A 12,583-nucleotide genomic window follows, 5' to 3' on the forward strand; every position below is an offset into this window, starting at 1 on the left:
CACAGACACAAGAAAAGTAGATTTTTGGTTACACTGTTCCAAAACAATCGATGTTTTACAAAATAGAAGATAAATTACATCTATTTTACCCTTGCAAGTTAGACATTCAAAGAAGTCTTCTTAAAATACTCAGTTCCCTATCTAGTCACTGGAAAGCAGAGGATTTAGTCGAGAGCCTCCAGAAGAAAATCCCGTCTACATAAGTTTGGGATCATAATTAAGTGGGCAGCATCTCACTTTGGAGGTTTTGAAAAGACTCTGGCCATACCCATAAAATAGGGTGTTTGTTTTATGACTGCTTCACTGAAAGTTCCAAATGTAGGGCTGTCTAAACACCTAAAAATATTTGTTGTGCATTTATGGTCTGTTTGTCCTCGTACAGACTGGATATTTTCCCAGTAAATATTTTCAAATTGACAGCTACCTGTAATATTGGAGGAAAAATAACAGAAAACCCTATTAAATTGAGCTAGTTCTGTTCTTTCCTCAGCTATAGCTAGATAAAATATGAAGAGATCCTACTCATACTGACCCTACCTGCATGATCTGTGTATTTGGTGAAATGAAATAACCATTATATAAAGCAAAATACTATGTCAAATGACATCTAACAAAAAGATCTGTAAATTCATAAGAGACGGACACTGTATCAACCAGTTAAAGCTACAGACAGGCTGAAAATGTGAAGTCTTCATTATATCTTTTCTGAAAAGTTATCTTGTAGGTTAAGAGAAGTTAATTTTTATAGAAAATCCTGACCCTAAAAAGTGCACTAGATCTACTCTCTGTGGCAACTGCAAGATGTTATAAAACAACCCTACCTATAAACCAATTGTCTAAGTACTATCATTATGCCAACACAGAAAAGCTATCAGGTAAAATTATCTGTTGGAAACTGGAAAATTAAATAATTACAGCTGAATTCTCTGTCACAACCAATTTTACCTTCCTGCCTTTTAGAACTGGCTCATGGCCTCAAGTCTGATTCAGAGCTCCACGATGGAAACACTCAGGAAAAGTCACTGAGCTTGAGTTTTGGTACCCCCACCCTCCTTCACTTTGTAGGGGTCACAGTCATACTGATTTCAAAGCTTGAGGCTCACAAGTTGTGTTGTTATTTCACACGGTGCTCTGATTGTCATGACTCTTTTATCAGAGTCAAGACACACATTAACAAGTATCACAACAAGTATATACAACAGTGATCATATTTGGAAGTTACCTGGAATTTGCACTGCTGTGCCTTCAACTGAACCCACACTGGTGCCAATCAGGAAATCTGATCCATTAGTGACTTCCGGAAGAGAAAACGATGAAGTTACAAGTTCAAAAGTATTTGGCTCCTCAGAGCTGATCGTTGAGTGCTTATTTTGATAGGGACTGATTCCAGGGGCAATGCTGTTTGTTGCAATGTTAGAAGAAGTTGTTGTGATCTCCTCTTGACCAAAAATCCCTGATTGTGTTTCCACGCTTCTATCCAAAGGTTGTGAAGATGAAACTAGCATCGTAACTGCTTCCTGGTCAGGTTTAAATACTTCACTTCCAATACTGTTGGGTGAATCTGAAACTGGTGTGGAAAAAAGCCATGGGATCTCTCTTTCAGTACTCCTGCCATCTTCTTGATGGGGGTTGTTCACTCTCTCTGAGGAATCTCCAGCTTTCATTGTGCTAACTGTTGGAATATCTGTGCTCACTATTTCTCCAGAATTTAGAAAAGCAGTAGGCAAGACATGTATTGATGGAGAATCTCCAGAAACAGTAGCTTCTTCCCCAGCAGCCAAATCAGTCACAGAGGTTTCGGTCTCCTCTGTCCTGTCTGTTACAAGCCCATTAAGGTGAGGAGTACTTTCAGTAGTTCTGCTTTCTGAAACAGGCTTGGGAGAAAACTCCAGCAGAGAAGACTCTGTTCTGCCGAGAAGGTCTGTGGTGGGTGGTTTATATGTTGCTGCAATATCAGAACTAACCTCTTTGAAAGTTCCTTCTGATGAATAATTGGACTGATCTGAATCCTTTGATGGTGATGTACTTGGAATGATTACCTCAGGATACTCAGATACTCCATTAACTAACTGGACAGTTACTGAGGATTTAGGAGTTTCAGGCACAGAATAAAAGCTTGCTGAGTCTGTTTCTTCATATTCTGCTGATGCTGATTTTGTGTTTGTGTATACTGTAGTGTGCTTTTCTTCATTCTTGCTAGTTGATACAGTTGTCAGCTGGGAAGTACGCTGTGTGGTGACAGTACTTACATCAAACATGTCTGTTGTTAAAACCTTTTCTGTCTCAGTAGTTAAAACTGGTGTAAGAGAAGGAAGCACATGCTGCTTATTATCCAGCTCTTCTTGGCCCATTCCAGAAAAGCCAGAGACAGAGATTGTTTCATTTTGATCTATTATTTGGTTATTCGCTGAAGTATTCAGCTCGTAGGTGTCTTCTGTTTTACTTGTTACAACATTTTTAGACTCAGGAGGCACGTGAGGACTTGCTAGTGATGGTACCGTGGGAAGGAAAATGTCTTGTTCAGAGAGCTCTGTAGTGATGAGAGTTTCTGTTACAAACTTCATGGCATTCCCTGAACCCAAATCCTTGTCATCTGATTTTGGTCGGTATCTGGTTGTTACTGATTCACTACTTGGTTGACGGGTGGTCAAAGAAAGACTATCATCAGATCCAAGTGTGTTCCCTTTGTTTATGGAAATTTCAGATGTTGAATCATATTTCTCCCCGTCTGCAGTCATGCTGTCGTCACCACCATATGTAGATTGCATGACAAGATTTGGCATTGTCTGTACGGCTATAATATCTTCAGGCATTGATTTTGAGTGATCCATGTCTATAATCGTCGTTTTTTCTGGTGGGATTTGAAGTCGTTCTTCAATTAGCGTAATATCACCATAAACAGAAACGTTCAATATAACACTTCTTTTATCATCAAAAATGGGAATAATTTTCTCATATATCCCAGTATCACTTGTTAGTTCTTCTGATGAAGTTGTCTTTGGTTGAACAACAGGTGGATTGGCCACAATCTCTTTTTCTTCTGTAAAAAGGGGTGCTAGTCCTGTGATCACAGTCTGTGACCCATTTATCGGTGTCTCTGTTGTCATAACTTCAGAATAACCTTCCCTAGAAACACTAGATGAAGCATTTAGTTCTACCTTTGACAAAGGGGGTATTGACAAACGGGTAAACATATCAGGAGAAGATGAATCCAAAACACCCACCCAGCCAGATCCTTCTCCAGAGCTTTCAGGTAATACCCTGTCTGGCATTTTTGTTGTTGACATTAAAAATGATTCTTTTGTTTCAAGACTAGGAGTTCCACTCAGTATCACAGAAACAGGAGTTACCCCATCTTGAACCAACAAATGTGAAGTTTCCTCTTGAGAAAGTCCTTTAGAAGTAGTTGATGCCTCATCTGTTTCATTTCTGTCTCTCTTAGTTTCCTTATTATGAGGTTCTTCAGTCAGAACAAGATAATGTGTCATGTCTTTAACCTCTTTTGAGATGAAGCTTCTGGAACTCTCTTCTGCTAAACCTGGGGAACTGGTGATCACTGAGCTGAGGAACGGATCTGTTTCTGACAGCAGCTCAGTTACAGCACTTGTGACTTCTTCACTAACTTCAGTGTTTGGTTCAGTGCTTTCTTTTTCAAAGTCTTGCGTCTTGTTAGTTGAAAGTTTGAGTCCCATATCTGCAGGATGAGAAGTCTGAGGACTTGGAGTACTCATGATTTCTTTGACAGTCAATGATACTACAGAAGGAATAACAGCAAGGTCATCTCCTGATCCTTGCCCTGAAAATAACGGATCTCCAGTGAGCTCATTATTTGTTAGGTTTTCTTCTCTTGGTGTTAGGAGTGATCTGGGAATATCTTTTGTAGGGAACACATTTTGTACAAGCTCATTCTCTTGCTCTAGAACTGTAACTGGAGAGCTTATGTATTTCCTCTCAATCTTTACAGGCTCGGTTACTCTGTCATCATTAAATGGCAATAGTATTTTTTTAATGGATTCAGTTTCTAATTCCTTTTCTTCTGAATACCAACTGACGGTCGGAACACTTAAAAATCCCGAATGTTCATGGTTAGCCTGTGTACTTTCAAAGAATGGGTGTGTTGTTGTATCTTCAGAATATTCTACAGATTTTGGTGAGATTTCTATTGGCCTATCTTCCCCAGAATGTATATCTTCCACTAAAGGAATGTTTGTAGAAAAAGCTCTCACTGTCAGTTCATCAATTGTTTTCTCTTCTGTTCTTATGTCAGTTACAGTTCCCAATGTGGTTACTTCCTGTTCAGCACTTGTGACGAGATCATCAGGTCTGGTAGTGAAGCCATGATCCACAGATGGTGTGCTGATAACTTTTCTGCCATACTTCTCTTGTGTTTCTGGTTTCCCAGTAGGTGAAACAGCTGTTTTTACAAATGCTTCAATGAATGTGTCGGCTTCACCAGATCCCTGATCAATAAATGAGAAATGATTTCCAAGTATTTCTTTGGTTGGTCCATTAGACACTAGTTTTGTGGTGCTGCTGTCATCTTTGAATTCTTCTCCAGAGCCATGCTCGATCAGCAGAATCTTGCCCAATGAGACAGTTGAAGAACTGAGTTTTGCATTTTTGGTTTCCGCAGATTCAGCTGCTGTATTTACACTGCCAGTACCATGTGTCACCATGATGCCCTGGGGGCTGTAACTACTGACTGATTCGGGAGACGACGTGACCTCTTCTGTTTCTTCAGTTTTAACTCCTGGTGCAGCATGAGATATCACCTCTCTTCTAGGACCAGGACTAGATTTTACTTCAGAAAGAGCTGTGTAAGTTGGTTCTGCTTCCTGGGTTTGTTCTCCTGGGTTTCCTGTACTGAACACATCCTGTGGCATCTGACTTGCTCCTACGGATTCCTTTGTCAAGCCATTTGACACAGTACTTGAAACTGGTGTTGCAAATTCATCTGTTCTTGCATGTTCTTCGTATTCTGTTGTTGCATTCTTCGGTAAAGGATCATCTATGCTGTCAACTTTTCCTTCAAGCTTATCTATCTGTATTTCAGTGACAGGCCTTAATGGAACTGAAGTCAAAGTAGCAGACTCAGTGATAGCATCTATGTCTCCAGAACCTGAATCAATAAATGGGGAGTCAGTACTTACCACTTTTCTTGTGGGACCCCCTGAAAATATATCTGCTGGTTCTTCTGCTGATCCTTCATTTACAAAAACTTTCTCTCTCAAGAGAGGAATGCTGGTGACTTTTTTGATTTCAGAAGTCATGGTACCTGTTACCAGTACATTTCTTCTGAGCAGAGTGGGCTCTTGACTTACAGTTCTGACTTCAGTAGTAGTGCTCCAAGGTTCACTTATCTCTGAATTTCCTTCTGCAGCAGTAGCTGAATTTTCCTGGCTTGAATAAACAGTGGTCTGTGTTTCTTTTTCATCATCAATATTCTTTTCAGTTACAAGAGAGCTGGCAACTACTTCTTCCATAATAAGCTCAGACACAGAATTGGTGGCAACAGTTACTGCAGAACTTTGATCAAAAGCAGGATAAAGAGTGCTTATTCCTCTGGGCAAAGCAGAGGTGATTCCTGAGGCAGTTGCAGAAATTTCTGATGGCAATACTGTGTCTGAGCTCAAAGAACTATCTTGTATTGAAAGTGTTTCTGTTACTGCTGCTTCTAATGTCATGGCTGAAGTTACAGTGATGTCCTCTTCTACATCTCCAGAGCCTTCTTGAACTATAAAAGAAGAAGCATATATCTCAGGCTTTGATGTATGACTACTTGTTTCCAAAAGATTTTCAACAGGGGAATTTGCATGAAGTTTTGTAGTTGATTTGTAATGATCTCCTGGGGCAGTGGTTGCCTCTTCAGGAATAATGTCTTTCACACCTATGCCTACTGTAGCAGTACTAAAAACTGCATCCAGGGAAGCAGTTACAAGAGAACTTTCCACAGTAAATGCATCAGGAGCAGAAATTATGCCAGAACTTTTTTCGTCATCGTCCTTTCTTGGCAGTGTTACATTTTCTAAGAAGACAGAACTGGATAAATCAGATTCAGTGGAGCCATCTCCAGAAGATTCACTACTAATCAAGAGCAAGTTTTTTGTTTCTTTAGTTGAGCTCTCCTCAGTTCCATGCCATGTCATGGTCTCTTTACTTGTTTGCAGAGACTGTTCATAGGAAGAAGTAATGGCTATTGATTTATCTGTTGTGGACACCACTTCTGACTCACCACTATAAACAGGTTCTAACATTGCAACATCTGCTGTTGGTTGTGTGACTTCAAATGCCCCTATTACTTCTCCAGCTTTGCTTGGTTGCATAGTACCAGAAGCTTCTGTTTCAGGTATTATAAATGTGTTTGTTTCATTGATTTGAGAAAAGGTTACATTTTTGGAATGTGCAAGGCTTTCAATTTGGTCACTTCTGGCTTCCTCAGCTTTTGTGCTCTTAGGTGCACTAGTAACTTGTTGCTTTCCATTGATGAACTGCAAAGCTGGAGGAGTTGTAACATCAGTAGTATTTTCACAGTCTTCCTCTTCTTCAAACTCTATAAAAGGATCCAATATTATATATTCAGACAAATCCTGCTCAGAGTCTGAAGTACAGGGTTCAGTCTGAGCTGATTCTGCATCAGTGTGGGGTTCATGTATTGCATGAGGAAGAATGTGGCGACTGAACAGATCCAAAAATTCATTCACCGGATGATCTGAAAAAAAAAGAGAGCTTTTCATAATCCCTAAGTGACAGCAACAGTTGTGCATTATAGCAGGCATATGAAGTACAAGTAACCCATCGCAGAAAAAAAAATAAAAATTAAACACAGTGAACTCGATATGTTCTTCTATTGACACAAAGTTAAATGTTGCCACAGTGACTTTCTAGTTGAAGGTTTTGCATATTCTGAACACACTGATTTCATAATACTGTTGATTGCCATGCATATTTAGTCCCAAACTCACACCCAAGCTAACACTATTCAGCAGAGAGAAGAGCTGGACAAGATGAGAATCGATTTTAGTCCAAAAAACTCTGGTCCCACCTGCAGCAACTGTTTTCATGGATTTGAGGTGCTAACTGACCTTTACCAAATACTGAACTTCAACAAAGCTAAGCAAGGCAAAGCCTAAAACAAAACAGGACATAGAGAATATGCCTCTGCAACTCTATTTATTCTAAATATAGAGTAATTCAAAGCAGTAGAAACACAACAAAAACCACATCAGTCGCTCTATTCTTTACTCTTAGACCCTAGGTCAGTAAATAAAATCTCACTACACAAAGTTGTTGCTATTTGGCATTATAAAACATTATGAAACAAGTGAGAAAAAAAATCTGTGATTCAAAAATCAGTCACCATTCAGTCAGTAACATGAGCAAAGTCTAGCTGTTCCCTTCTGCCTACCACTCACTTCGAATTACTTGCACACTCCTACAGTTCACAAACCTCTTAAATATTTTTTCTAGGTGGCCAAGCAGATAAAGAGGAGGAAGGAATTTCTAAGTAGACAAGATTTTAGCTGCAGAAGCCCTCTTGAGTTGCTCTAACATTTAAGATCCCAAATCCCATGGACACTTTTTAAATGCACCCTCAGCACAAACACTACTTCAAACCTTCTGTTCCAGACAATAAATGATACCCTCAGTAAATAAAAGAGAAAAAAAAGAAAGGGTTACAACAAACTCAGTGGAAAACCAAATTCCAAATTTTAGGCTTGGCTGATGGATTTGAAGCTGGAAAGTTTGTGCTGAAATCTTATTCCATGAATATGTCTTTCCTCTGAGCCTGTGTTTATAATTGTTTTGTCTTAAGCAAAATTACTGTTTGCTGGTATAAACTGGTGTAGCCAATGGAGCTTTGTCTACATCTGCCAGTAAAGTGTCAGAACCAACATAGAAGATTTGTGTCTTACAGTGCTGTCAGCAGTGATTGATCCCCAAAGAGTATTTGCAGGTAGCCTGGCATACCCAGTATACAACAGAGTGCGTTTTCAAAGTAAAACTTCCTTGTTAAAACTATTCACAATATGTAAAAAAAAATGAGAACCTGACAGGTAAAGCACTTCATTAGTTTGAAGTCATTCCTCTACATATGAACAACTCTGTCGAGAATTAATGTTCTAATATCTCATACCATGTTTACAACTAAACTCATAAAGTGTTACTGAATCTTCATTTTACTAAACCTCCAGCTGAAAAGTAATGGCAACTTCAAGTCTGCTTTGTAAAGAACACATAATAGGGTGCTCTGAATCCGCGGCTTTGATCTAATTGTCAAACAACTCAAGAAAAATTAAGGTCCATGCCAGCCTTATAGAGAATAAATCTCCCTTATCATTGTGCATTTCCACTAAAACATTCAGTTTATACAGCACTAAGCTTAGCATTCCCAGTGCAAGGACAACAACCAAGGGTTAATTTCTGCCTGGCTATTCACCTGGCTCCAAAGAAGCCTGGTGTTTACTTTGTGCTATGACTTCTCTCTTAGATGACTACAGAATGGAAACTCCTCTCTCCCCCACATACACTTGTTGGGAGTTGTTGTATGCAACACTTGTACAGACAGAATTTCTCCCCGTTCCTTCTACCTGTAGATTAGAAAAATTTATGGAGGCTATCTGATGCCACAGAAAAATATAGCTTCTGCAGCCATTGATTTGGGTCTTTCCAGATCTCCATTTCAAATTTTGTTCAAGTAGAAAAGCAGGGATGTAGTTATTTTTCCAAGACTTTCAATATGATGTGGGGAAGCATTGCTAATAAAATCACTTTCAGAATTCAGAAATTTTAGTGAAATTTAGTGCAGTATGACTAAACTAGCAACACTAGTCATACTGCACTAGATTTCACTAAAATTTCTGAATTCTGAAACACTAGTCATACTGAGGAGTCATATTTTAATAAAAATAGCAGCTCTAAGTGACACAGAACTTTACACCTTCTTTTCAAAACTGCAAATACAAAACCACAAGGGTATTCAGTAACTGAAAGGGGAATGGCAAGTCAAAGCTGCTAGGGAGCTCTGGGAGTTTCTCAGTAAATTCCCTATAAAACGGCTGCAGAGAACTGCACATATAAATGTGCATGAGCAAGGAAGATGGCTTGTACTGTATGCACAGCTTAAGAATGAATATGTGTAAACAGCCTGGTGTATAGTCTAGTGTGGCATAAGGATCAATTATGATTTCATACACAGCTGTATAGGACTGGGTGCACAAAGCATGTAGCACGCTTTTGCACAGAGCTACACATTTAGAAAAAAATCACAAAAATTGGTTGGGACTGGATAGGCTGTAATTTGTAGGAGGGTACCATGACTAACAAGTTCTGACCAGTGTATTATTTTTGTAGCAGTGCACACCTGGGAGTCCCTCAAATTACCAGCTCACACTAAATCATTTATGGTAGGTAATAAATTTAATGAACAACATCTGTTCAAAATTCACCTAGAAGACATATACAAATTCTTACATACACAAAGATCTCTATCAGACCTTACTTTTACTTTGTTAGCTTTTTCAAGATCTCACATGCCACAAAGATCCACATAAAAGAACCTCAGCTAAAGGTATGGTATTCCAATAATAAACTTTCAGGAGGCTCTTTCATTAAATACTAAGCATTTTTGTTTGGGGTTTTTTTCCAAGAAAAAAAATAACCACCTTTTAAGAAAAAAGAACCCAACTGATTTATTTATTTTTTTTAATTAGAATTTCTTCTCCATTCTAGAGCTCTGATTATTCAGTATTAGCAATTATATTGACAATCTTCAGGGTAAACAGCTATGGAAAATTCTCTTAATTGGCCAAAGATGGCCAATAATCTACATAAGAATATAGCTCATATACAGCCTCCTTCTCCAAGAGCAAGCAAGACACTAGGATGAAAAACTAAGTGCTACCAAAAAATATGACTATAGGAGAGAAAAACCTTATCTGTTGAACTGGTTTGTTAGACCCTCAGGGCAGACATATGAACACTTGCAATAGTTTTAAACTGTCTAGATGCAGCTGACATATGTTGCCCTTATTTATGTTCAAGTCCATTCTAGCAAGCAAAGACATATAGACTGAAGACTATTAATAAAGGATGAAAGGAAAGAAGTTTGGCTCCTAAATTAACTTATCAATAGTTCATACACCACCATAGCAAACAAGCCAAAAGGATCACTTGTATAAAGAGGTGTCTTGTTACCATGACTCCAAGAAAAAGAAACTAAAACCAAGTAGCTGAAAAAGTAGTAAAACCAAGAGCTGTCAGTTCAGACTGCCAATACAAACAAGTCCTAAAGGAGATTTAGAAGTAAAGCCTCTTACTGTGGGAAGTGATGAGGTATGCAATGAAACAGAGATGGAATAGATAGGTGAATAAGTGTACACGCAGCCTAGGGTGTTTCTTAATCCATTTAATAAGCCTAGATATTTTAAATTACCTATAAGGAATAGGCATCTATCTCAGTAACAGCCTGCTACTATCTGTAAGAAACAGAAACCCCACTGGCTATGTGCTGGTTTTTAGCTGCAGGAGGACTTGACTGCTACTACATGTAACCACAGTGGAACTGAGGTGACATTAATTTTCATTACAACCCTTCTAATGACACTTGGTTCTAAACCCACATTAATTTTTCACTGGATCAAACATAAAAGCCACCTCATGTTACTGATGGATAGGGTAAATTCTCCACATGAAAAAAAAGTGTAACATGTAGTAACATCTTTTTCTTGAGAAGCTGTTTAATATTCTACAAAGAACCCCAGAGGGCTTTTCTAAGATCATTTTTGAGAGGACAGGCAGCAAAAAGCAGTTTCTCTCTCAAAAACCTTCAGATAAGAAACTGAAGAAGAATTATTAGAGAATTAAGTAGAAAACAGACTCTGATGCTTTCCAAACTTTCAAAAACCTAAGTATTTCACTCAGAAGACTTATGGATTTAGCACATTTTTATGAAGTCTCATTCAAAACAGAACTGTTAACATCTAATCCAGCATCCTGCAGATAACAGAATTGCACCTACAGATTCCCACAATTTGTCAGTTTCCTTCGTGAGAAGTAATAGAGTTCAGTCTTTTTTAGAAGGATTATAGTTCTGATAAACCCCAGGAATTTCCTGAAAGATTCACAAAATGTTCTGTAGTCTTTAAATTAAGCCCTATAGCTGTACTATAATAGAGCTAAAAAGATAAAAAAAAAAAAAAAAAAAAAAATTAAAAAGAAGATAAAAACTGTTTTGGGTCATTTGTTTCTAAAGCGTGCACTTCACTGCATGGTGTGACACTATCCCAAACTCCACAATATTCACTACCAAGAACTTGCAACCAGAAGATAGGTTAGCATGAAAAAACTAAATCGTTTGCATTGGTTAAATTTCTTCCTACACTTGACCCAGAGAATTTGGTTTTGGCTTCAACAGAATGATATCAGAGTGAATTTAGACCATGATATGACTAAAATGTCATTGAAGTACTGTATGTATGTGGTTCTGTATCAAATTTCTGCAAACAAAACTTTTGGTGACTGTGAAAACAAATAATGAGTTAACCTGCACTGAAAACAAAAAATGTTGGACTCAGAGAGAAAAGCAACAAACAATTTTACATAAAAAATTGAGAAAACGTTTTTTTTCCCCCCCTTATGAGTAATTTTAAACTACTGTGTTTTCCATGTTAAATCACAATGTTTCTTCTCCACAGATACATATTCTACACTTATTTTCATGTGCCTCCTCTTCATTACTACAGTTGTTACCTTCCTTATTTTCATACATTGACAGAATTTGAATCAAAGCTGCTATGAAAAGCAGATCCAACCAGATGACCCACAGAATAATTCAGTAAATGTGCACACTGTGTTTTCATTAGGACTCTCTGAATAACCTAAACAAATGGTGTTCATGAGTTATCTCAAAATCCCTGCATATCTGTGGAACACTCCTGAAGAGTTTGCAAAGGTGACATACCGAGTGTGCCTACAGCCAGCAGACTTAAATTCAGCCAACAGGTGTCTCCACTTCATCTGGGAAATATTTAGGAGTCCTCAGAGCAGAAGAGGTTCAAAATAGTTCATTCAAAACCCACTGAAACTTCAGTGAAGCCTCGTATATGGGCTTGGGAGAGGACCTGGTATGAGGAATACTTAAACAGCTTTGTGTCGTATTTTGACTCCCCTGAACCCCAGCTCTGCCTGGGACCAGATTTGCAGTCTGGGTGGATTCAAGCAGTTTTACGACTACAGCTTGCTGAAAATCTTCCAGCTTAGCACAGCTCCACCAATTCCACAGGAATGTGTCCGTCTCACTGAATGCATTCAGTTTTAAAAGCATACTGAAGAAGAGACAATCTCACAAGATGACCTCCATATAAAAGAACTATTTAATATCTTTTGTTTCAAACCCATTCTATTTAGGGTTTTTTTTCCTTCCCTTAAAATACTAAATTTTATTTGGGAAAGCTTCAATTTTACAGAAATAAAACATTCTGATAACAACTTTTGGGCCATTTTGTTTCATAGAAAAGGGATTTTTTTTTAATTGCTGTTTTAATCTCATTTCAGAAGAAATAAGATTTTGAAATATAGAGGTTTC

The 12,583-nt window shown here is 38.2% G+C and overlaps 1 protein-coding gene across 1 annotated transcript in view; it reads right to left on the bottom strand.

Annotated features, from left to right (window-relative positions):
- LOC103773828 (versican core protein-like) overlaps positions 1–12,583 on the bottom strand; it is a gene marked incomplete at its 3' end in the record, with an annotated part of 81,314 nt that overhangs the window by 11,285 nt on the left and 57,446 nt on the right. Inside the window, exon 8 of the mRNA XM_008941208.1 lies at positions 1,223–6,709. Within this exon, the coding sequence (XP_008939456.1) occupies positions 1,223–6,709 (5,487 nt within the window). The remainder of the gene's footprint in view (positions 1–1,222; positions 6,710–12,583) is intronic.

Source organism: Merops nubicus, unplaced genomic scaffold (genome assembly GCF_000691845.1).
Source record: "Merops nubicus isolate BGI_N331 unplaced genomic scaffold, ASM69184v1 scaffold3085, whole genome shotgun sequence".
NCBI lineage: Eukaryota > Metazoa > Chordata > Aves > Coraciiformes > Meropidae > Merops > Merops nubicus.